We start from the raw sequence: 18,111 nt of genomic DNA on the forward strand, positions 1-18,111 counted from the left end.
CCTTTCTAAACTTTTGGTAACATCACTGAGAAACAATCAATTATGGCCCTTATTCCTGTACCATTTTCCAGCCTTACTTGCCTACAGCTGCACGGAGCTGTTCCTATCGCTGGGTGATTTCTAACTCAAAGATAAAAGAAGGTTTTTTAAAAGGCAGAACCTGAGCATGTTTCAATTTCTGTAATGAACATCATGAACTCGCTGCTATCTACTGAGCATGCTATCGAGCCATCAGTACTAAGAATAGCAAACTTTCAACCTGCCCTTATGAGAGAGGAAAATTCAGAATGCTTGGTCAGTATTTTCACTTGCTGGCTCTTGCTGTTTCCAGGCTGGGGGTTCAGTATGGGAACCAAGTACCACTTCCACAGCTGGAGAGTCTTTGTACTCGTGTGTGCTCTGCCCTGCATCGCCTCCCTGGTGGCACTGAAATTCATGCCTGAAAGCCCACGGTTTTTGCTGGAGGTAAGATGATTCATCTCAAAGGTTGCAGTCTGATATCAGCAGAGGATGGCAGGTCCTCAATGTATCACTGTCTTTCTTTGTCTCATCAAACACACAGAGCACAAGCTCAGAGGCAAAGCCACTCCTACATGTCTACACCAGCTCCACAGACTGCTTAAACCCCAAAGATTACAGACTCTGGGGTCAGTCACTGACGATTAGTGTGTCACTGCCAGATGGGGTACAGATGGAAGATAGTGAGAGATGGGAATTTTATATGTCCAACAAAGACACTTTGAAAATTTGTCCCAGAGTTTGGGCATGGAACTACTAAATCCTGGTGGTAGAGCAAAGGTCAAAGTACATTTTAATGAGAAAAATACTTAAACCTTGGAAATCTTAAGCAAGTATTCTGTATTTCTACTTCACAGGTGGGAAACGTAGCAATACCTAGCTCAAGTTAAGCCTGCAAGTCTTTAGCAGAGTTGGGATGAGAGTCCAGTTCTCCTCATCCATCTCCTCTTCTTTCATTTGTTTTTAAATAGCTATCTCTGACCCCTTTTCTGCCTCAGGCAGTTTTAGGACAACTCCTTTCTCCAGCACAGAGATGCTGCACTCTGTGAATACCAACCATGCTTTCAGCTCTTCAGGTCTCATGCAGCCCACGTTGTCTGTGTGCTTCTCCACTATGCTGGACCTCTAGAATTGCTTTCTCTCTGAGCTTTGATAAATTACAGAGCTGGAAGCTTGAACACTTGCTTTCCTTTTCTTTGGTGTTTTCAGATTGGTAAACATGATGAAGCCTGGATGATCCTCAAGCAAGTTCATGACACCAACATGAGGGCCAAGGGTGAGCCAGAGAGGGTTTTTACGGTGAGTTGAGCAAAGCCATCAGTTAAGAAAAGCTGGACTTACCTTCCTTAGTGCAGCACAGCAGCACTTTATTCCTCCTCGGGACTCTTTCAATGTAATCTCTCCCCCAGTAATCAGAAAAAAAGGACTGTGAGAAACATTTTGTGCATTTAAACTTAAGATGCCAGTCTGTTTTTTCAAGAATTAGTCAAGTCTGTCAATTGCAGTGAGTACTCTTCATTCCTGGTGTTACTCTATGTCCTTTAGACCAGTGATTTTAATTATACACATGCTTAATTGGTTTGCTCTAAGAGACTAAAACAAAATAAGAGAGATATTGGCCATGTGGGACACCTGAGTCACCTCTTTCTCCATTCTGCCTTCTAATCAAAGTCTGATTAAACTTCACGTACTTTCTAATGAGCTTTCCAAACTCCACCTGCCTCATACCCAGTCTTTAATCTCTCCAAGGGAAAGTGGGATGAGTGGCTATTACTCATTGATCTGCTGCTTGTTGTGAAAAAGGTCACACAGAGCTGAGTCGTTAATAGTAAAATCAGAGAAAAGGTTTATGCTGGGGTTAGCTGCAAATTACTGTAATTCAGTTGTAAAATCCTGGTGAGCCAGCCAGGGAAGGACTCTTGATTTATGCTTTTAAAGATGAGAGCACACATGCTTTTAAAGGATGAAAAAAAAAAGGAGATACACTTGTGTGTGAAACACGTATTTGCAATCAAGAAGGCAAGCAAGGCTCCATGTTCAGAAGGGTTGTCAGGAAACTGTGCCCCTTGGGAGTGATCCTTCAAGGAAATTAAAATTTCATATCTGAGCATGACAATTGTGTGCGTGTTCATGTAGGAACTTAATGAGCCCGTTATTTTTAGGCTACCAACCATGTGAGTGATGCAAGCCCTGACAGCAAAAGTGAGAGAGATGTTGTCTTTAAATCCATCGCTGGCTTTGCTGTAATGCTGAGCTGGAAATGAAGCTCAAATATAAATATATATATATATATATATATATCTCAAAAAAGTAGGGCATTATGAGAGTCTGAGTAGGAGAATGAAGGAGCAGCTGTACAGCCTCCATTAGTGCTCGTTACTCCATCCAACAGAGTCATGACTGCAGTGGAGGAGCTGAGCTCGGTATCGCACCTCAAGGTGCGTCGCGCCGGCTGAGCCGAGATGTACTGACACCCGCTGGCACAGGCGGGTGATCAGTGCTCCTGGTGTGGCACAAACTGTCAGGTTTTGTGTTTTTCTGATAGGCCAGAAGTTGTCAGTTTGTGGTGAGTCAGCTGGTATCAGGACAGTTTCCAGATCTGACATTTAATCGGTGCCAGGAAGAGGAAAGCAGAGACTGCACAGCTGAGCCAAGGCTCTTGCTCACACTCAGAAATTTATTCAGCAAATTTTCGCCTCCTCCATGTGTTTACAAACAGTTCTGTTTTCCTTGAATACGTCCTTTAATTAAAGTTACTAAGCAAATATTTGCTGGGACCCTTTTGTAAGTTTTCCTGAGCAGTGCAGTTCAGGTATTCAGCGCTGAAAATTGAGGCTGTTTTGGTGAAGCAAACTGATTGCATGGTGTGGGCTCACTTGATGGCAGGATGCATTTTCAGCTGCAAAGATTCCCATCTACACATTCGAAGTTCTGTCAGTGGTATTTAAAAGATGTGGAATAAGAAATATTCCTGCTAGTTGTCTTTGAAGAAAGAGATCCTGAAGACACAGTTTGGGTACAAGTGGCTGATCTTGGAGGTAATTTTTACTATAATTTCCTAGTCCTAATTTGTAGTGGAATTCTAAAGATAGAGAAAAAAGGTAGTACACAGGCCCCTTAGCCAATAAATGAGAAAATGAAGTGGACATGATGCACTTAAAGTATTTCATGGAAGAAGAGAGAGAGAGAGAAGATGAAGGGATGGATGAAAAGAAGAAAGGAAGGCTTATTTCTGTTAATAGCTTCTTGCTGTAATTAAATCACTTATCTTAATTGCTAATACTAACTATCAAGGAAAAAATAATAAGGGTTATTAGGTCTAAACATTGCCCAGAAGACAGTGGAATTTAAAACCATCCAGGAAATTTCAGTCCAATTTTTTTTCTACTTTTTTTCCTTCCTCCAGGTTTCCTATATCAAAACTCCAAAGCAAGTAGATGAATTTATTGAAATCCAGAGCTCAACAGGGACCTGGTACCAGCGGTGGCTGGTCAGAATCACGACTACTTTAAAACAGGTAAAGAGAAGAAAAAAACTTCACACAGGGGTTTTTGGGCTTTGGGCTCCAGTGCCTCATTGCTCCAGGTCATTGTACCTTGAAACCCTGATTCTCTCCTCAGAAAACCCGCTGCTTTTTGCAAAGGGCTGTAACCTGACTGCACTTTCTGTGCAGATGTGTGCACCTGCAAGCTGCCGCGTTACCAGCCAGGCCCCAAAATGCCCCTGTGAGCATCACTGTCATCCAGCAGTGCAGAGCTTCTGGGACCAGCCACAGCCCCAAGCGCTTGGCTCTCCTCCTGAGCAGATAAATACTGATTCTCTCTCCCCAAGCCTAAGTGAAATTACCACCTGTAGTGGGGGCAGAAATGGTTTGTTCTTTGTTCCTGCTGAGACCGAGTTTCTAAGAATGTTATACTGTCTCCTAGGCTCATTTAAGCTTTCACACCTGCTGTGCTGCTCACCTAATGCCCATGTAGGACTGTGGAAAACCTTGCTAGAACTTCTAGTCTTGAAGGATGAGCTGAAAGTTAAGGAAAGTTCTTCTTAACTAATAGCAATGCAGGTGCTATACTATTACTATACTTAAGTGGCAATTAATAGCTTGAGTCAACAGCAGATCTTGGTCTGCCTCATGCTTGGATTCATCCCTACCTGATTTCATCTTATACCTCCTAAAGTGCCAGCTGTGTTTGGGCTTTTGCTCTTCAGAGAGCTTTGGAGCTCGGTTTGAAAGCACTCCTGGCACCATACATAATTTTGAAAAGATAAAGTTGTCAGAGGGTCTGAGAACTGATATAACCTGGGAGAGACACTGCATGATACCCAGCCCTAGTCATGCACTCCAGCTCATTACAGAGGGCTCAGATCAAGTACCCTAGCACAGAGATGAATAAGTGATTTTTTGTAAGCCATTTACTATAGAAATACAATTTTTAAAAAACACTGAATATAAGCCACACATTTGACCTTCCCCTAATGAACCCATTTTTCTGACATTATGTTTATGATGCACTCAGAAATTAAGCTGTCGAGTGTCTGCTGGGGTGTTCTGGCAGCTAATTCCTTCTTGTGGCTTTGTAGGTCTGGGACAATGTGCTATACTGTTTAACAGCCCAGTACAGGATGAACACACTGATGCTGGCTGTGGTTTGGTTTACAATGGCCTTAAGGTAAGGAAGGAACTTCTTTATATTTTTTGGGAGACTAAAGGGCTATTCAGAGTCTGAATAGTTATTTACACATGTAAATAAACTATTACAAAATTAATCCTGGTCTTATATTAAAGAGTCTTTGTGAACTAAGCCTTGCTCTCCTACAGATATTGATCAATCTGATTGCTTTATATGAGGTAAAAGGTGCTTTGAACAAACCAGGACTTGAAAAGTTGTCAGTAGCACAGTAATGTATTGTCTCTCTCACTTTTAGATCTTTCATTTGAACTTGTCCACACACACACAAAAATAGACACAATCCTACCAGATTCTCAGCTATTCCTTAGTCTAAATCAAAACCACTTGGGCAAGCCTAAATCTAAACTACAGGTAAATTTTGTCTAATTCTCACCTGAACAGCACACTTGCAGAAATCAGCCAAATTTGTTTCTGTTCTGCTAATCTCTTGGGCAGCAAAGTTAGCACATTTCTTTATTCCCTGGCCAAGGGGAACTGAAATGAGTGGTCCTGCTTCAAGTGAAGGGGAAAGGACCAACATGCTTCTGAGATCAGCAGGGTGCTTAGACTGCAGAAACATTTTGCTCAGTCCTGTGTCAGTAGTGAGCAAGAATTTGTGTCAGACATGCATTCACATTTGGAGTTTAACAAGTTTACAAGTTGTGAAGCAGATCGTGGGAAGAATCTTGTATCCCTGATGTGTCTCCCAATCCTGCTCCAGTTACTATGGCCTTATTGTCTGGTTCCCTGACATGATCCGGTATCTCCAAGACGAGGCATATGAATCACGAGTGAAGATCTTTGATGAGGAAGAAGTGTCCCATTTCACCTTTAATTTCACCCTGGAAAACCAGATCCATAGAAATGGGGAATACAGGAACGACAAGTAAGTGAACAGAATTTGCTTTGATGTATTCAAACAGAAATAAATTCCTAGAAATCCTTTCTTTCTTTTCCATTTTCCACCAACTCGAACCTCTCTGTTGTTCTTTTGGACACTCAATCTAAATTTCTCAAATCCCAAAGGCAGTTTTTGACAGACAAAATATCATTTTAATCCCATTTTTCCGCATACTCTGCCTCAGTCACTGACTTCTTCAGAACCCAAGGGGTGCCTGTGAGGAGTCCTGGTTCCAGCAACCCTGTGTTGGGATCACCCGGCTGTGCTGGATGCAGAAGTGACTTCTTTTTCCTTTGCCCACACTGACATCTACTGGGCTTGGGTAGCCACTGGTAATGAAATTGCTCTGCTGCTGTATTTCCAACATAAAAAGCTCTTTCTCTTGAAGTCCTCAGTATGAATTACCCCAGTCTCCATCCTGCAGCCCATGCTGTGCCATTAAAGCCTTGAGAGGCCATATGATGGCCATACTGAGGTGCTTCTCCCACTGCAGTCATTATCTCCCCAGTGATGAGTGTGTCACTTTCTCTTTTAGTATTTCACTCAGTGAATTTGCTCCAGCAGAACATCATTGCTTTCCTTCCTTTTTTTCTCCTATTTGTTCTGAACTTGGTGTTTTTTCTTCTGTATTCATCCTGGATCCCAATCACTCTGTGTTCCACAGCAATGTAAACCCTAAGCATTCCATTACTACTTTTCAAAATTCCAATAAAAAGGAAAAATACCCCCATGTAATTTCTGTGGAGATCTCATCGCCCCAGGTAGACCTAACAGGATGATGCTCCAGCTGCCTTGCACCATGTGGGGAGGTCCCAGTGGATATTCAGCGTTACACAAAACACTCACAGTTTTACTCTTCACAGCTGAAACCACATCTCATTGCCCAGCCAGGTTGTTCCAGTCCCCTCAGAAACTATTTGTCTCCATTTCCTTTTTATATATTTGATAGACTTTGGTGGGAGACCCCAACATGTGTCCTCATGTCCTTCCATAGACCTTCCCTGCAGCAAGGAGCTGTGCTTGATGATGCAAACCTAGCCCCACAGTTCCTGTTCCCCAAAAGAAAGTGGTGAGAAGTGGGTGTTGGTCAAATTTAGGGATTGGGGACATTTTTCTCATGCCTAGAGGAGGTGCTGAATTTTCACTAATTTCATTGAGAATTAAGGATCCTCAGCACCTTAAGACATAAAACTCTGATGTAAATCACTATTCTCCTGACTTGGCCCTCTCCATTTCAAATACCCAAAACCTGATCAAGCTAAACTCCAGTAATGCCCAGACCTTATCTCAGTATGGTTTACAGCTGTGTTTTCCTTCCAGCCCTTGGCTGTGAGCTAAAACTCCAGGGATCACCAGGCCATTGCTATCTAACTCTTTTAAATTTGGGTGTTAAGAAAGCAACCTGCAGGGGGAAAAAAGGCTTTGAACAGCCTTTGGGACTAAATACATCACAGGCAAATACATCACGGAGCAAATGCAGAACAGCTTAAGTTTTGCTGTAACCTGCGAGACCCTCTACATGGAGCAAGACACTGGAATAGTCTTCTTGTGGTATTTTGTGCATTAATAATTTCTGTTAGTAGGCTCAGTCAAGAAGCCCTGCAGTGCTCATTTAAAGGTGTAAACAACCATCATGTCACACTGTGTTAAAAGGGCTCAAGTCAATTAAGCTGCAGAGTATATGTTAGAAGGTTTTTTTTATCTGGTGACAGTCATGGTCTCTTTAACTAGAGCAATAATGCTTGTTCTTAATAGCTCCTTACATCTTCTAAACATGCCTGTGCATTACCTAATACATCTTCTCCGTGTCCCTGCAAAATCTCACAGGTAAATCAATATTGTGTCATCCTTCAGGCAGCCAGGTCACACATGTCACGCTTCCCATCAGAGGAGAAATCAATCACCTGACACAGTTTATTATTTTTAGTGAAATCTGTTTTCATTACATGATAAGCAATAAACCTCGAACAGAGATGGTTACAAGCAGAACTCAGATAATCTCCCCACTCTCTCCAGAAACCCCACTGCGTTTTCACTTAAAAAATCACTTTGAGTTTAAACAACTGTCAGAAACCTTTCACCAAATGGCTCAATAGGCTCCTGATAATGTCTGGTTTTATTTATGATGGAGGAGGGGGGAGAATAAGGAAGGCAGCAAGGTCAGCTCACGAAGGAAATGCCCTGCATTGAGTGAAATTCTGTCTTCTTCAGACAGACTAGGACTGAACACGAGAGGATTTGTGTTGCCTCAGCTTTAGAAGCTCATTTTCTTAGATATGATTATTTTAAGGAATAGAAAAACTGCCAAAATCCTAAAATATCTATGTCTCTTAAAAAAACCCAAACCTTTTCAAACCCTTTTCTCTACTAAAACACAGAAGGAGTTGGAGGAGAAGCTATCCATTCAAACAACACCTTTTCTGTAAATGACCCCAGAAATTGCCATTAGTACTCTGTGTCTTGAAACAGCCACTGCACCCTACACAGTGTAGAAAATATCTTAAAGCACAGTGAAGTTCTCTTTCCTGCCCCACAGATTTATTGGCATGAAATTCAAGGAAGTGAGATTTGAGGATTCATTATTTGAGGATTGCTACTTTGAAGATGTGAGATCCAGTGAGACCTTCTTTGAAAACTGCACCGTCATCTCTACTGTCTTTTATAACACTGGTAATGGGATTCCTGCTATGGTTTCATCTCCGTAACTAGGAACTATTTTATCAGAAAACTGTTCTGTTAGAACTACTTTATCTACTTTCTGGGAGAAAGGATGGTAGGGATCTGTGTGTTTGAGCACGTGCTGGGTAATGAAAGTGTTGCTGGAGAAAAAGAGGGTGATGCATTTGGAAGGAGACCTCAGGTTGCTCCATCAGTGGTTTTAACCCCATGGCATCTGATGTCTCTGGGTGCTGTGTGGGAAATGCAAAATTCTGTGCTCAGGCCCTGACAGGTTAAAGTAATGGCAAAATTCTCAGCACTTTACAGCTCTACCAAGTAAAATTGGCGTAAAATATAATTTCAAGCCACTGGTGGTTGAAGATCATAAGCAGTAAAATAGTCACTAATTTATGCCGAAAAAGCTTTTAATTTCTACTCTAATAAAGAACAAAGTATAATGCTACGAAAATCAAAGCCTGCATTACCCTGTCCTTGTGGCATGGGGATGATACCAGTCCAGGTGGCTCCACAAATAAAAGAAGTGTATGAGATTGCACCCACCAGGAGCCACGGACTCAGCTAGAGTTGGCCACTCTAATAAATTTCCACTGAAATAAATACTCCCTGGCCATTTCCATTGGATGAGAAACTCCTCTTGGGCCTTTGGTTTGGTTAGATCCTGGCTGCTGTTGCTGCTGTATGAGGGGCATTCAGCCAAGCAGGGTAAACCTTTGCCTCTTTCCCTCACAGATCTCTACGAACACAAATTCATCAACTGCAGGCTCATCAACAGCACATTCATGAAGGAGAAGGAAGGCTGCCACATTGACTTTGAGGAGGACAATGATTTTCTCATCTACCTGGTCAGCTTCCTGGGCAGCCTGTCCGTGCTGCCAGGCAACATCATCTCTGCATTGCTCATGGACAAAATCGGGAGGATAAAGATGATCGGTGAGTGGGGCCACCAGGTGATGGGGCAGGACGTGGTGGGAGTACAGCCCTGCAAAGAGCCCTGGTCGGTGTGAAGGGCTCACTGTGCCTGCACACTGGCATGGCTCTGGTGGGAATGAGTCATCCCCCTAACAAAAGGAGCAGAAGGATAAAGACTAGAGGGTGAGGCAGGTGATCTACTCCATGTCGTGGGCGAGTGACCTACTCCCTGCCTCCTCACGCAGCTTTTCCGTGTGTCTGTAACATCCTTTTTTTTTTATTATTCTGCCTTTTGTGTCAAATCCTGCATGTTTTTCCAGTGTTCAACACATCAGGGTCAGAGCTAAAAAACGACCTCTTGGTACTGTTGCTGCTGAAGTCCAAGGCCTCTGTATAAATAAATGAACATTTTGCTTGTAGCAATGAATATTCACAGAGGTTATTTGATGTGGCAGCTTGACAGCACAGGAGTTCCCTCTTTTGGTTTTTTATCTGATTTTCAAATGATTGCACAAACAGCTTCAGAGACCATATGGTAAGTTAACTGACCACATCACAGCCAAGGAAAGTGCCACCCTTTAGCACCATGAGAATGAGTTATCACCTTATCAGCTTTATGAATACTTCGGGAATTTCTGGTGTTGGTGCCTCCAGCGTTCAGACCTTGCTCTCCAGGTACTATGGGAATCATGCCCTGAGGGACAGTCAAAGGAATTTGATAAAATCAGGATCGATGAATCGATCTCTTGAGCTCACCTCTCTCTCTTCTGAGAATAGAAGGAAGGTTTAGCTCAGCCTCACCTTCAGACTGGATAAAGTAGAGCAAGATGACCCCACTGATGTGTCAGGAATGTAAACTGAGGGAAAATGAGCATTCAGGTGGTGAATTTGGAAAAGACTCAAACAAACCAGAGGGTCTGTGGGAAATAAATTAGGGGAAGATGAATGAGAATCAGATTGTCCATCCTGCAAACATGTCAGCATTTCAGCATTTTCATCTGGAATTGAGATGACAGCTGGAGCCCTGAATGCTTATTTCTCCTGCAAAATGAAGAGTACAGGACAAAAATTACTAACGACATGCTGAAATGTTTCACTATGGAATTTCCAATTGAAAGAGCCTTCTGGCGTCCCACCTGTATCACTCTGTTGAACATATTATTTCTGGTCAGCTTAACAGGAGCACTGAATTTCTCTTTTGTGTTATGTGCCTCGCTGGGGCTTCAGTTCATTTTTATCACATCCTGCCAAACCTTCTCTTGTACAAAACAGCAGATCTCTTGGTGCCCTCACTGTGACCAAAGCTGGGCTGTGCTTTTGCAGCAGGGAGAATATCATCCAGACTACACTGTGGGGATGTAGTTTGGCCTTGTACCATGGAGGAGAAGTGGACACGGAGTCCTGCACAGCAGCTTTTTATACTCATGCCACTGCAGTGGCAAGATGCAACATCATGTCCAAAGTAAAGCATTTTAGTTCCACTTCAGCATCCAAATTATTTTGGATGGTACCAAATTGACTCCAAAAACACCGGAGTTTGCTTTTCTGGCAATAAATGGAGGTATTTCAGTGATAACAGAACATTCTGGTGAAAAATAGTTTGATTTTTCACAAATTTCAGCTTTCAGATGAAAACTCCCAATGGAGCAGAAAGCAGTGATGTAGCTATTAATATTTCTGAATCTGAACTGTGCCTAACTGAGCATGAATGCTCTCACTTTCTCCCTCGGTGATGTTCATAAAATAATGGCTCCTGTGCAAATGTGCCATGAAATCTAATGATGTTCTTATAATTAAAAGAGACCTCAAGTGCTTCATACAAGTGACTGTAAATTATCCTAATTGGGACTACAAATGTGTCAAGTGACTTCAATAAGATATGAAATGCACAAGCTTATGACTTGACACTCAAGTTGAAAAACCTTCACAATGATGCTTCCTCCTCATTGACTTTCATGTTTACTTGCCTCTTCTCTTCTTGGGTCCATCTGGAAGTCTGAGATGCTGGAAATTTGCCTGGAAAAGCCTGTCTTCACAGTCTTTGTAGAGCAGGACTATCAGCAAGATCAGGTGGTTGAGAACATTTTCAGGCTGGTTTCCAGCATCAGAGAATGACAGATAGTCAACATCAAGGTGTTTTCGGATTCTCGCAGATTTAATTCTTATTGGGATGAAATGCCATCACTTGAAAGCCATTTTAACAACAAATGTGTTTGCTCAGCTGTGGACAGGGGAAGCTGATGCCAGGGTTTCTGTTGGTTTCTGCCCACAGGCGGCTCGATGCTGATCTCCGCCGTGTGCTGCTTCTTCCTGTTCTTCGGGAACAGCGAGTCGGCGATGATCGGCTGGCAATGCCTCTTCTGTGGGGCCAGCATCGCCGCCTGGAACGCCCTGGATGTCATCACCGTGGAGCTCTACCCCACAGACAAAAGGTGCTCAGAATATTTCTCTTCTCAGTCTCACCCTCTGACTTTGTCTTTTTAGCTCCCGATGGAAAAAGCTGCCCTAGAGACGTGTAGGTGGGGGAGCTATATATTTTTATTTATTTTATTTTCACCAGTCCTTCAGGGCTGTGTAATCCTGGATCAGCACAGACATTTGCAAGCATAATTCTGCATGCATGGCAGATTGAACACATGGATCACATGGACATATGGAAATTATGGGCTGATAAATCAAAGAATCATAGAATTGTGATCTCACAGAACGGTTTGGGTTGGAAAGGACATTAAGGATCAGCTAGTTCTAAACCTCATGCCATTTGCAGGGACATCAAATGAGAATGTACTCTCTCATTTCCATGGATGTGCATGGAAGTCAGGCCTTTCACACTGAATCCCCCAGCCTCTCATCATGGCTCATCACTGGGACAGCCTTCCCCTCCAAAACCTGGAGACAACCATGTGCACTGAGTGATTTGGGACATAGGGAAGCACAGGAGACTTTGGGACAATGTCCTGAAGATTAAACCTTTCCTTACAACATCATTTTAAGCCCCTTTTTGCCTTTTTCAGACTGTTGTGGGAAGCCAGAAAGGAAGGAGAGGGACTGTGCATTGAAAGCAGTGTGCTTTTAGCTTCTGGGTGAAACATGATTTAGAGGAGAGCTGTGGTTGTGTCTCTGGTGACAACCCACTCGAGGCAGCCCTTGGAAGGGCTTTGAGGAGATTTTGTCCTGCTGTCTTTGGGGAGGGCAAAGGCAGACAGAGTGGGCCATTCTAGGGCTAGGGAGAAGGTGAGATGAAAAGGAGAAAGGAGTACTCACAGACATTCTCCTCATTCACACAGACACGCAAAACAGTTGCATCTATTTATCTATGTATTTATTCTGCCCAGTTTTACTTGCTAGAAGCATAGCCTGGGTGACATAAGAGCATTCACAAAATTACCCATCCAAACCTTCTGTAGTTGTTCCAGAACCTCCCTCCTAACAATTGCTTTCTGCTTTCCTCTCCACAGGGCAACAGCCTTTGGCATCCTCAATGGGCTTTGCAAGTTTGGTGCCATTCTGGGGAACTCCATCTTTTCCTCCTTTGTAGGGATAACCAAGGTGGTTCCCATCCTTCTGGCCTCCTCCGCTCTGGTTGGAGGTGGCCTGCTCGCTTTGCGCCTGCCAGAGACTCGAGAACAAGTCCTGATGTGAGCAACACAGGCCAGGGGGCTTGGGGTGGGGGGCAGATGTAGAAGAAGAACAAAAAAGAGCCATGTCTGAAACACCCAAATGTTCATTCTATACTGTTCTGTCGACACCTCAAAGAGAGACGGCAGAGGAAAAGAAGAACCCGCAGGGATATAAACAAAACCACCGTGTCTGACCCTTTTACAACCACGACTGGTGCATGCAGCCCCCACACACCTCTTGCAGAGCTTGGGTTCCACTCTGCCTACGCTGGGAGCCCCCATCCCTGTCCGTCCCACTGCAAGGACACCAGATGCAGGCAGTGGCTCTGTGCACGTGTGTGCCCACGTGGCTGTGACACGGGGGGACAGACCCTGAGCCCTCCTGCCTTTGCCCAGCTGGGAGACCCTGCCCTTCCTGCCCAGCACTCCTTGGCCATCCTCATCAGCTGTGCTCAGACACACAGAGCACCCAGGGGGAGGCAGGTAACAAACCAGCTGTAAGTGAGCTCCAGCAATAGGGGTGAGAGTTGCAGATGTGGCCAGCGGCCTCAGCTGTCTTTTTCGGATTACCACTCCAACCTCCTGGAAGAGTGAGAGTCCTGATTTCTCGAGGATTTGAGGGTGGGTGCTCAGCTCTCTGAGAAGACTCAGAGCTTCAAACCCTTTATTGTCTTCATTTGGGCACAGGGAATCATTAGGCACCTTCTTGCTGTGGAAGAGAAATATCTAAATAATTATATATATATGTATATGTATTTACTCCTACTTGCAAACGTACATAAACCCATTGAAGTGATCAGCTATTAAAATTTAGGATTTTTAATTACTGCACCCTTAAGAGGATTTTAAGAGTGACACTTAAAACAAATCCCACTAGTTCAAGATTATCAGGAGTAATGACCAACTTAGTGACACTTTACATCAAGATACCAAATATTTAAATGTGTTAGTGGCTGGGAATATATATTTCTATAATGATTAAGAGGGATTTTTTCCTACAACTTTCACAGATGAGAAATTGATATGATATTGGAGCATTCCACAAACCAAATGTGTACATACTATCCAGTGTAAATAGGGGATTTTTCCTAATACCTAGAGTATGGTAGCTGTGAATTTACCAGCATTTTAGCCATATTATTTGAAGAATACGATGCTTGATTTTCTAATATACTCGGGTCTCATTGAAACACTGTAAGCACAGTTACTTAAAGCCATTTAACTTGTTACACAGGGAATGCACACAGCAAGCTTTCACTGTACAGAACATTAAATTCCCCATTAAGTGGCACAGTTTAGTTTGATATCCTGTGGAGAATATTTCTGAAATTTGTGTGCTCTTTTTATCATACGAGTTAAGTCCTGTTGCACCTAGAGGCAAAGTGAGTTGTGTATTTTGGGGTGTGTTTTCTTGGGAAACCAGAATGAAAAGCAACCTGTTCAATAACACACCAGTGGTCACAATGGATGTGATAATACTAATTATATCCTTTCAACAAGCTCAGCAATAGACCAGAATTGATCTGAAACCATCACACAGTACAGGGAATTTGTCAAAACAGGATATTTTGTGACATAAAAGGTTATTTTGTATTTTTGCTGACGATCTTCTCATTTACCTTTTGTTGTATCTTCTTTCTTGGTTTTGATTTTTGCTTTTTCGGTGTTTTTTTGTTTGTTTTTTTAAGAAAACCAAATAAGGCTAGGCTGAAATCCTGCAGGACTGATGTCTCACACCTCTGCCTTGGCTGCACAGGGACAGTCCCTTGTGCTCAGGCTGGCTGGCCCCAGGGCCAGCCCAGGCTGCAGCTGTGGGAGTCAGCGTGGTGCTGCTGCAGGGGCAGCTGAAGGACACACAGCGGGGTTAGATCACAAGCAGCAAATCCTTGCCAGTGAGGCAAAAGCCTCTAATGAGCATCACTTTTATCATTGTGTCAATCATGGATAAACACTCATGGATCAGCTAGGCTACAACGGACTCTTTGGGATTTTTGACCTTTATTCTGAGGTTTATGAAATTGATAAAGTCACAAGCTGCTGTAATAATCGAGCTTATTATATCTCATTTCTTCATTTTATGGGTATCTTAGGGCTTTTTTTCTATTATTAATTTGATTTATTTGTCTTCAAAACAGCAAGGTTCCTTCTCTAAGGTAGGGGTGAATGTAATTATGTCCTTTGGCAGCAGTTCACAGCTTCCGTTCAGAATCACAGCCCAGAATGTGGTTTTTTTTCTCTAAGAATATCTGGTCCTTTTGCATGATGAGGAGCAGTTTAAATATGTATTTTAGCACAAAAGATCACCATGACCTTTAGGTTTCATTCATTCTGTTGGGCTGTTTGCCAATTACCACATTGCCACTGGGCAGGGAGGCGAAATTTTGTTTCATTTTCTGGACTATTCACTTGTGCTGCTCTGAGGAGCCAGAACCTATTTGTTTGAATATTTATTTTGCATAGCATTCTTATTTACATATCACCCAGTGCTCACAGCAAACCTGGCTATTTGTGCTCTCCATTGACATTTTGCAATGACATTAATGACATTTATTTTGCAAAACTTCCCTGTTAATTTTCAGAGAAGGAAGAAACTGAACTCTCGAGGAGATAGAAATGGCAATGTAATATTAGGAAGTATTATCCAATCTTAGAAACCTTTCTTCCTTACAGAACAGCTCGTTCACAGGCTGCTAAACCTCACCTCACAGAATAGCTGGGACAAGGTAAAGAGCAATAGGATCTCATTGTCAATGTCACCTGGAAATTCTTTTCACCCCTAAATCCATGGGTCAGTCACTTGAGAGCTAAGGGATATTGCACATTTTGGGACAAGGATCCTTCCCCTGGCTTGACCAGAGAGTTTGTGACCTAACAGGAGAGAGCAAACATACCACAGCTGGCATATGAGAGCCTGAGATAAAGGGCAGCAATGAGCAGAGAAGGAAGAAAGGAAAAGTTATGGAGAGCTCACATCACCTAGCTGAGATGCCTAGGACTGGATTGAATGGATTCCCATTATTCTCAGCTGAAAGGTAGAGGCAATGCATAGGACCTGTGCTGAGCTGAAGATGACTTGCCCTGGATAGCCCTGCTTCTTCAGGGACAGAGAGATCCAGGGCAACAGCTCCAGCTCAGGCACTGCCTTTGTGACACCTGGGCTGATGTTTCCCACCCGGTTCAGTGGGGACAGGCTTAGTCAATATTCCCAATGTGTTTGTTTGTTGTCCTTGCCATGGTGTAAATCAGCGTAGGTGTCACACTGCTGCTCTCCAGAGCAAAACAGCTGCTGGGTGCAGACCCCTCTGCATTGGCTGTGGCTTGATTTGGGCTCAGCTTCAAGCCTTGGCCACCTGTTAGGCTGAGCCTCAGCCACAGATCCTTGAGCCCCAATCAGGGGAAGATTTCTCTGATAGCTCAGCTTAATTTCTGCTGTAAAAGCAGCATTGCCCCTGCTGTGCAAGGCCCAGCATTTCTCCTCCCTCACTTCCCCTGCCCACATCTGCCACAGTGAACTGTCTCTGTCTTGGATACACTGGACCATCCACGGAGAAAACTGCTGACCATAGGTCCCCTGATGATCTCTGCACAGCACTATTTCCACGGATTCATGAACTTCACTGCAACAGGGACACAGACAAGACAGGGGACTTGCCTTAAATCCCAAAGATCTCTTCTAGAGGACAGCTGGATCCCCTCATGCATGTGTGGCACACCAGTGCAGCCACTTAGCCAGAGACATTGTGGCATGGGAAAGGTGGGGCTAGGGAACCCAAACTGGCCTGTTGTGACTTTGTGTCTTTGGCTCTACAGCACTGTAATGGGGGGAGTCCACTGCTGAATTTCTGAGCATGCAGACACAGACATTTATAGGAACACCAAGCGCTGTTGATACAATTATTAAAGACCAGTGGTATTACAGTAAGAGTTCTGCCTCCTTATATTCCCTGTTAAATCAACAGGTTGTTGTAAAGTGATTTATTTACTCCAGTTGTGCAGGACAGCTCCTGTTACTGCCTTTGGCTCTGCTATGTCTTAGTGGTGGTGGCTGCAGCTTGTGCTGCGTGGGGTAATCCCCTCCTTGCCCATAGGAACATCGTTCTTTGAAATTCCTTGAAATGCTATGGGACTTACAAATGGTGGGATATGGATCTTTTGGACTATGAACAGGGTCAGTCTTGGAAAACCCACATCCAGTGTCAGAGGTTCTGCACACTGGGCAGTGCTCAGGCATCCTGATGTCCTTCAGTGATACTGGAGAGGCACTGAGGGATGTTCCCTGAGCCTGGGAATGCTCCAGCCCCAAGGCTGGGTCCACACATGGGCATAGAGCAGGACTGCATGGAGCTGAGCTTTCTGCAGATGTCCAGGTCCCTTCCAGGTCCTGCTTTGAGACCTCCAACAGCAGAGTACACACTGATGCTCTTAAGGAGGCCCTAGGTCCATTTATACTCCCTGCTTTCGTCCTTTGACTTTCCAAAGGACACACAAAACCTGAGAGAGTATTTTTAGGTTTATGTAGATTTGAACCCTATGCATTTTATTTTGCATTAAGTTTCTCCCTCAGTTTCTCACCATTATATTAGCAAATGCTGCTTTTAGGAAGAATCAAGCCTGGGAACTGTGAAGGAAACAAAATGAAATAAATTTCTTTGCTGTATGTGATGCTAGTGCTGTATAAATGTACACACCCTGCAAGTCCCACTGTAAATAACACCTGGTGTCGTGCTTTAATGGAAAGTTTCATTTAGATGTTCTGTCGACTCTGTGTGTGAAATAGCCAATTCCAGTCCCTTGGTTCCTTTTCTTCATTTAAAACCTTCTTTTTTTATTATTATTTGATCTGTGTCTGGTTGTGACTGGAAATTGCAGCTGTTCCAATGGACTTTGTTCTCTCTGTTACATTAAAAGGCAGGAAGAAAAAGAATGGCTCTTGTAGTGTTTGTGTTTAATGTACATTTTGAGCCTTTTTACAAGGGCTGTACTGGGTAACTTTGTACCCTGACACTGTGGGGGCTTTCTCTGATATTTGCTACTTGTTCATCCTTCCTCTCTCAAAAAATCCCAACTCAATTAAGTCTCCCTTCTATCACAATCCTTTCACACCGTGGACTTCCAAACACAGGACATGAGAAAATCTTTACCCTTAAAAATTTTCTGGTCGTAGGAAGCATGAAAAAATCTTTAAATGCTGTGCAAGACCAAAAAGCTAAACTCTGCTTTGTGACAAGAATACGTCCCCAAAAAAGCACTGATTTTGAGGCTTGGCACACCATTTGACCACAGCATAGTCCCTTCTTGGATATATTTCTAAGGA

The 18,111-nt window shown here is 43.4% G+C and overlaps 1 protein-coding gene across 2 annotated transcripts in view; it reads left to right on the forward strand.

Moving 5' to 3' along the window:
* Window positions 1-17,721, forward strand: part of SV2B (synaptic vesicle glycoprotein 2B) — a 59,321-nt gene extending 41,600 nt beyond the window's left edge. For both annotated transcript variants that reach the window (XM_010391019.4, XM_019280995.3), the window contains exons 5-13: window positions 332-465; window positions 1,228-1,317; window positions 3,425-3,535; window positions 4,600-4,688; window positions 5,410-5,574; window positions 8,126-8,259; window positions 8,998-9,198; window positions 11,450-11,609; window positions 12,636-17,721. In XM_010391019.4, coding sequence (XP_010389321.1) covers window positions 332-465; window positions 1,228-1,317; window positions 3,425-3,535; window positions 4,600-4,688; window positions 5,410-5,574; window positions 8,126-8,259; window positions 8,998-9,198; window positions 11,450-11,609; window positions 12,636-12,819 — 1,268 coding nt within the window. In that variant the 3' untranslated portion in view covers window positions 12,820-17,721. The remainder of the gene's footprint in view (window positions 1-331; window positions 466-1,227; window positions 1,318-3,424; window positions 3,536-4,599; window positions 4,689-5,409; window positions 5,575-8,125; window positions 8,260-8,997; window positions 9,199-11,449; window positions 11,610-12,635) is intronic.
* The last annotated feature ends 390 nt before the right edge of the window (window positions 17,722-18,111 follow it).

Source organism: Corvus cornix, chromosome 10, assembly GCF_000738735.6.
Source record: "Corvus cornix cornix isolate S_Up_H32 chromosome 10, ASM73873v5, whole genome shotgun sequence".
NCBI lineage: Eukaryota > Metazoa > Chordata > Aves > Passeriformes > Corvidae > Corvus > Corvus cornix.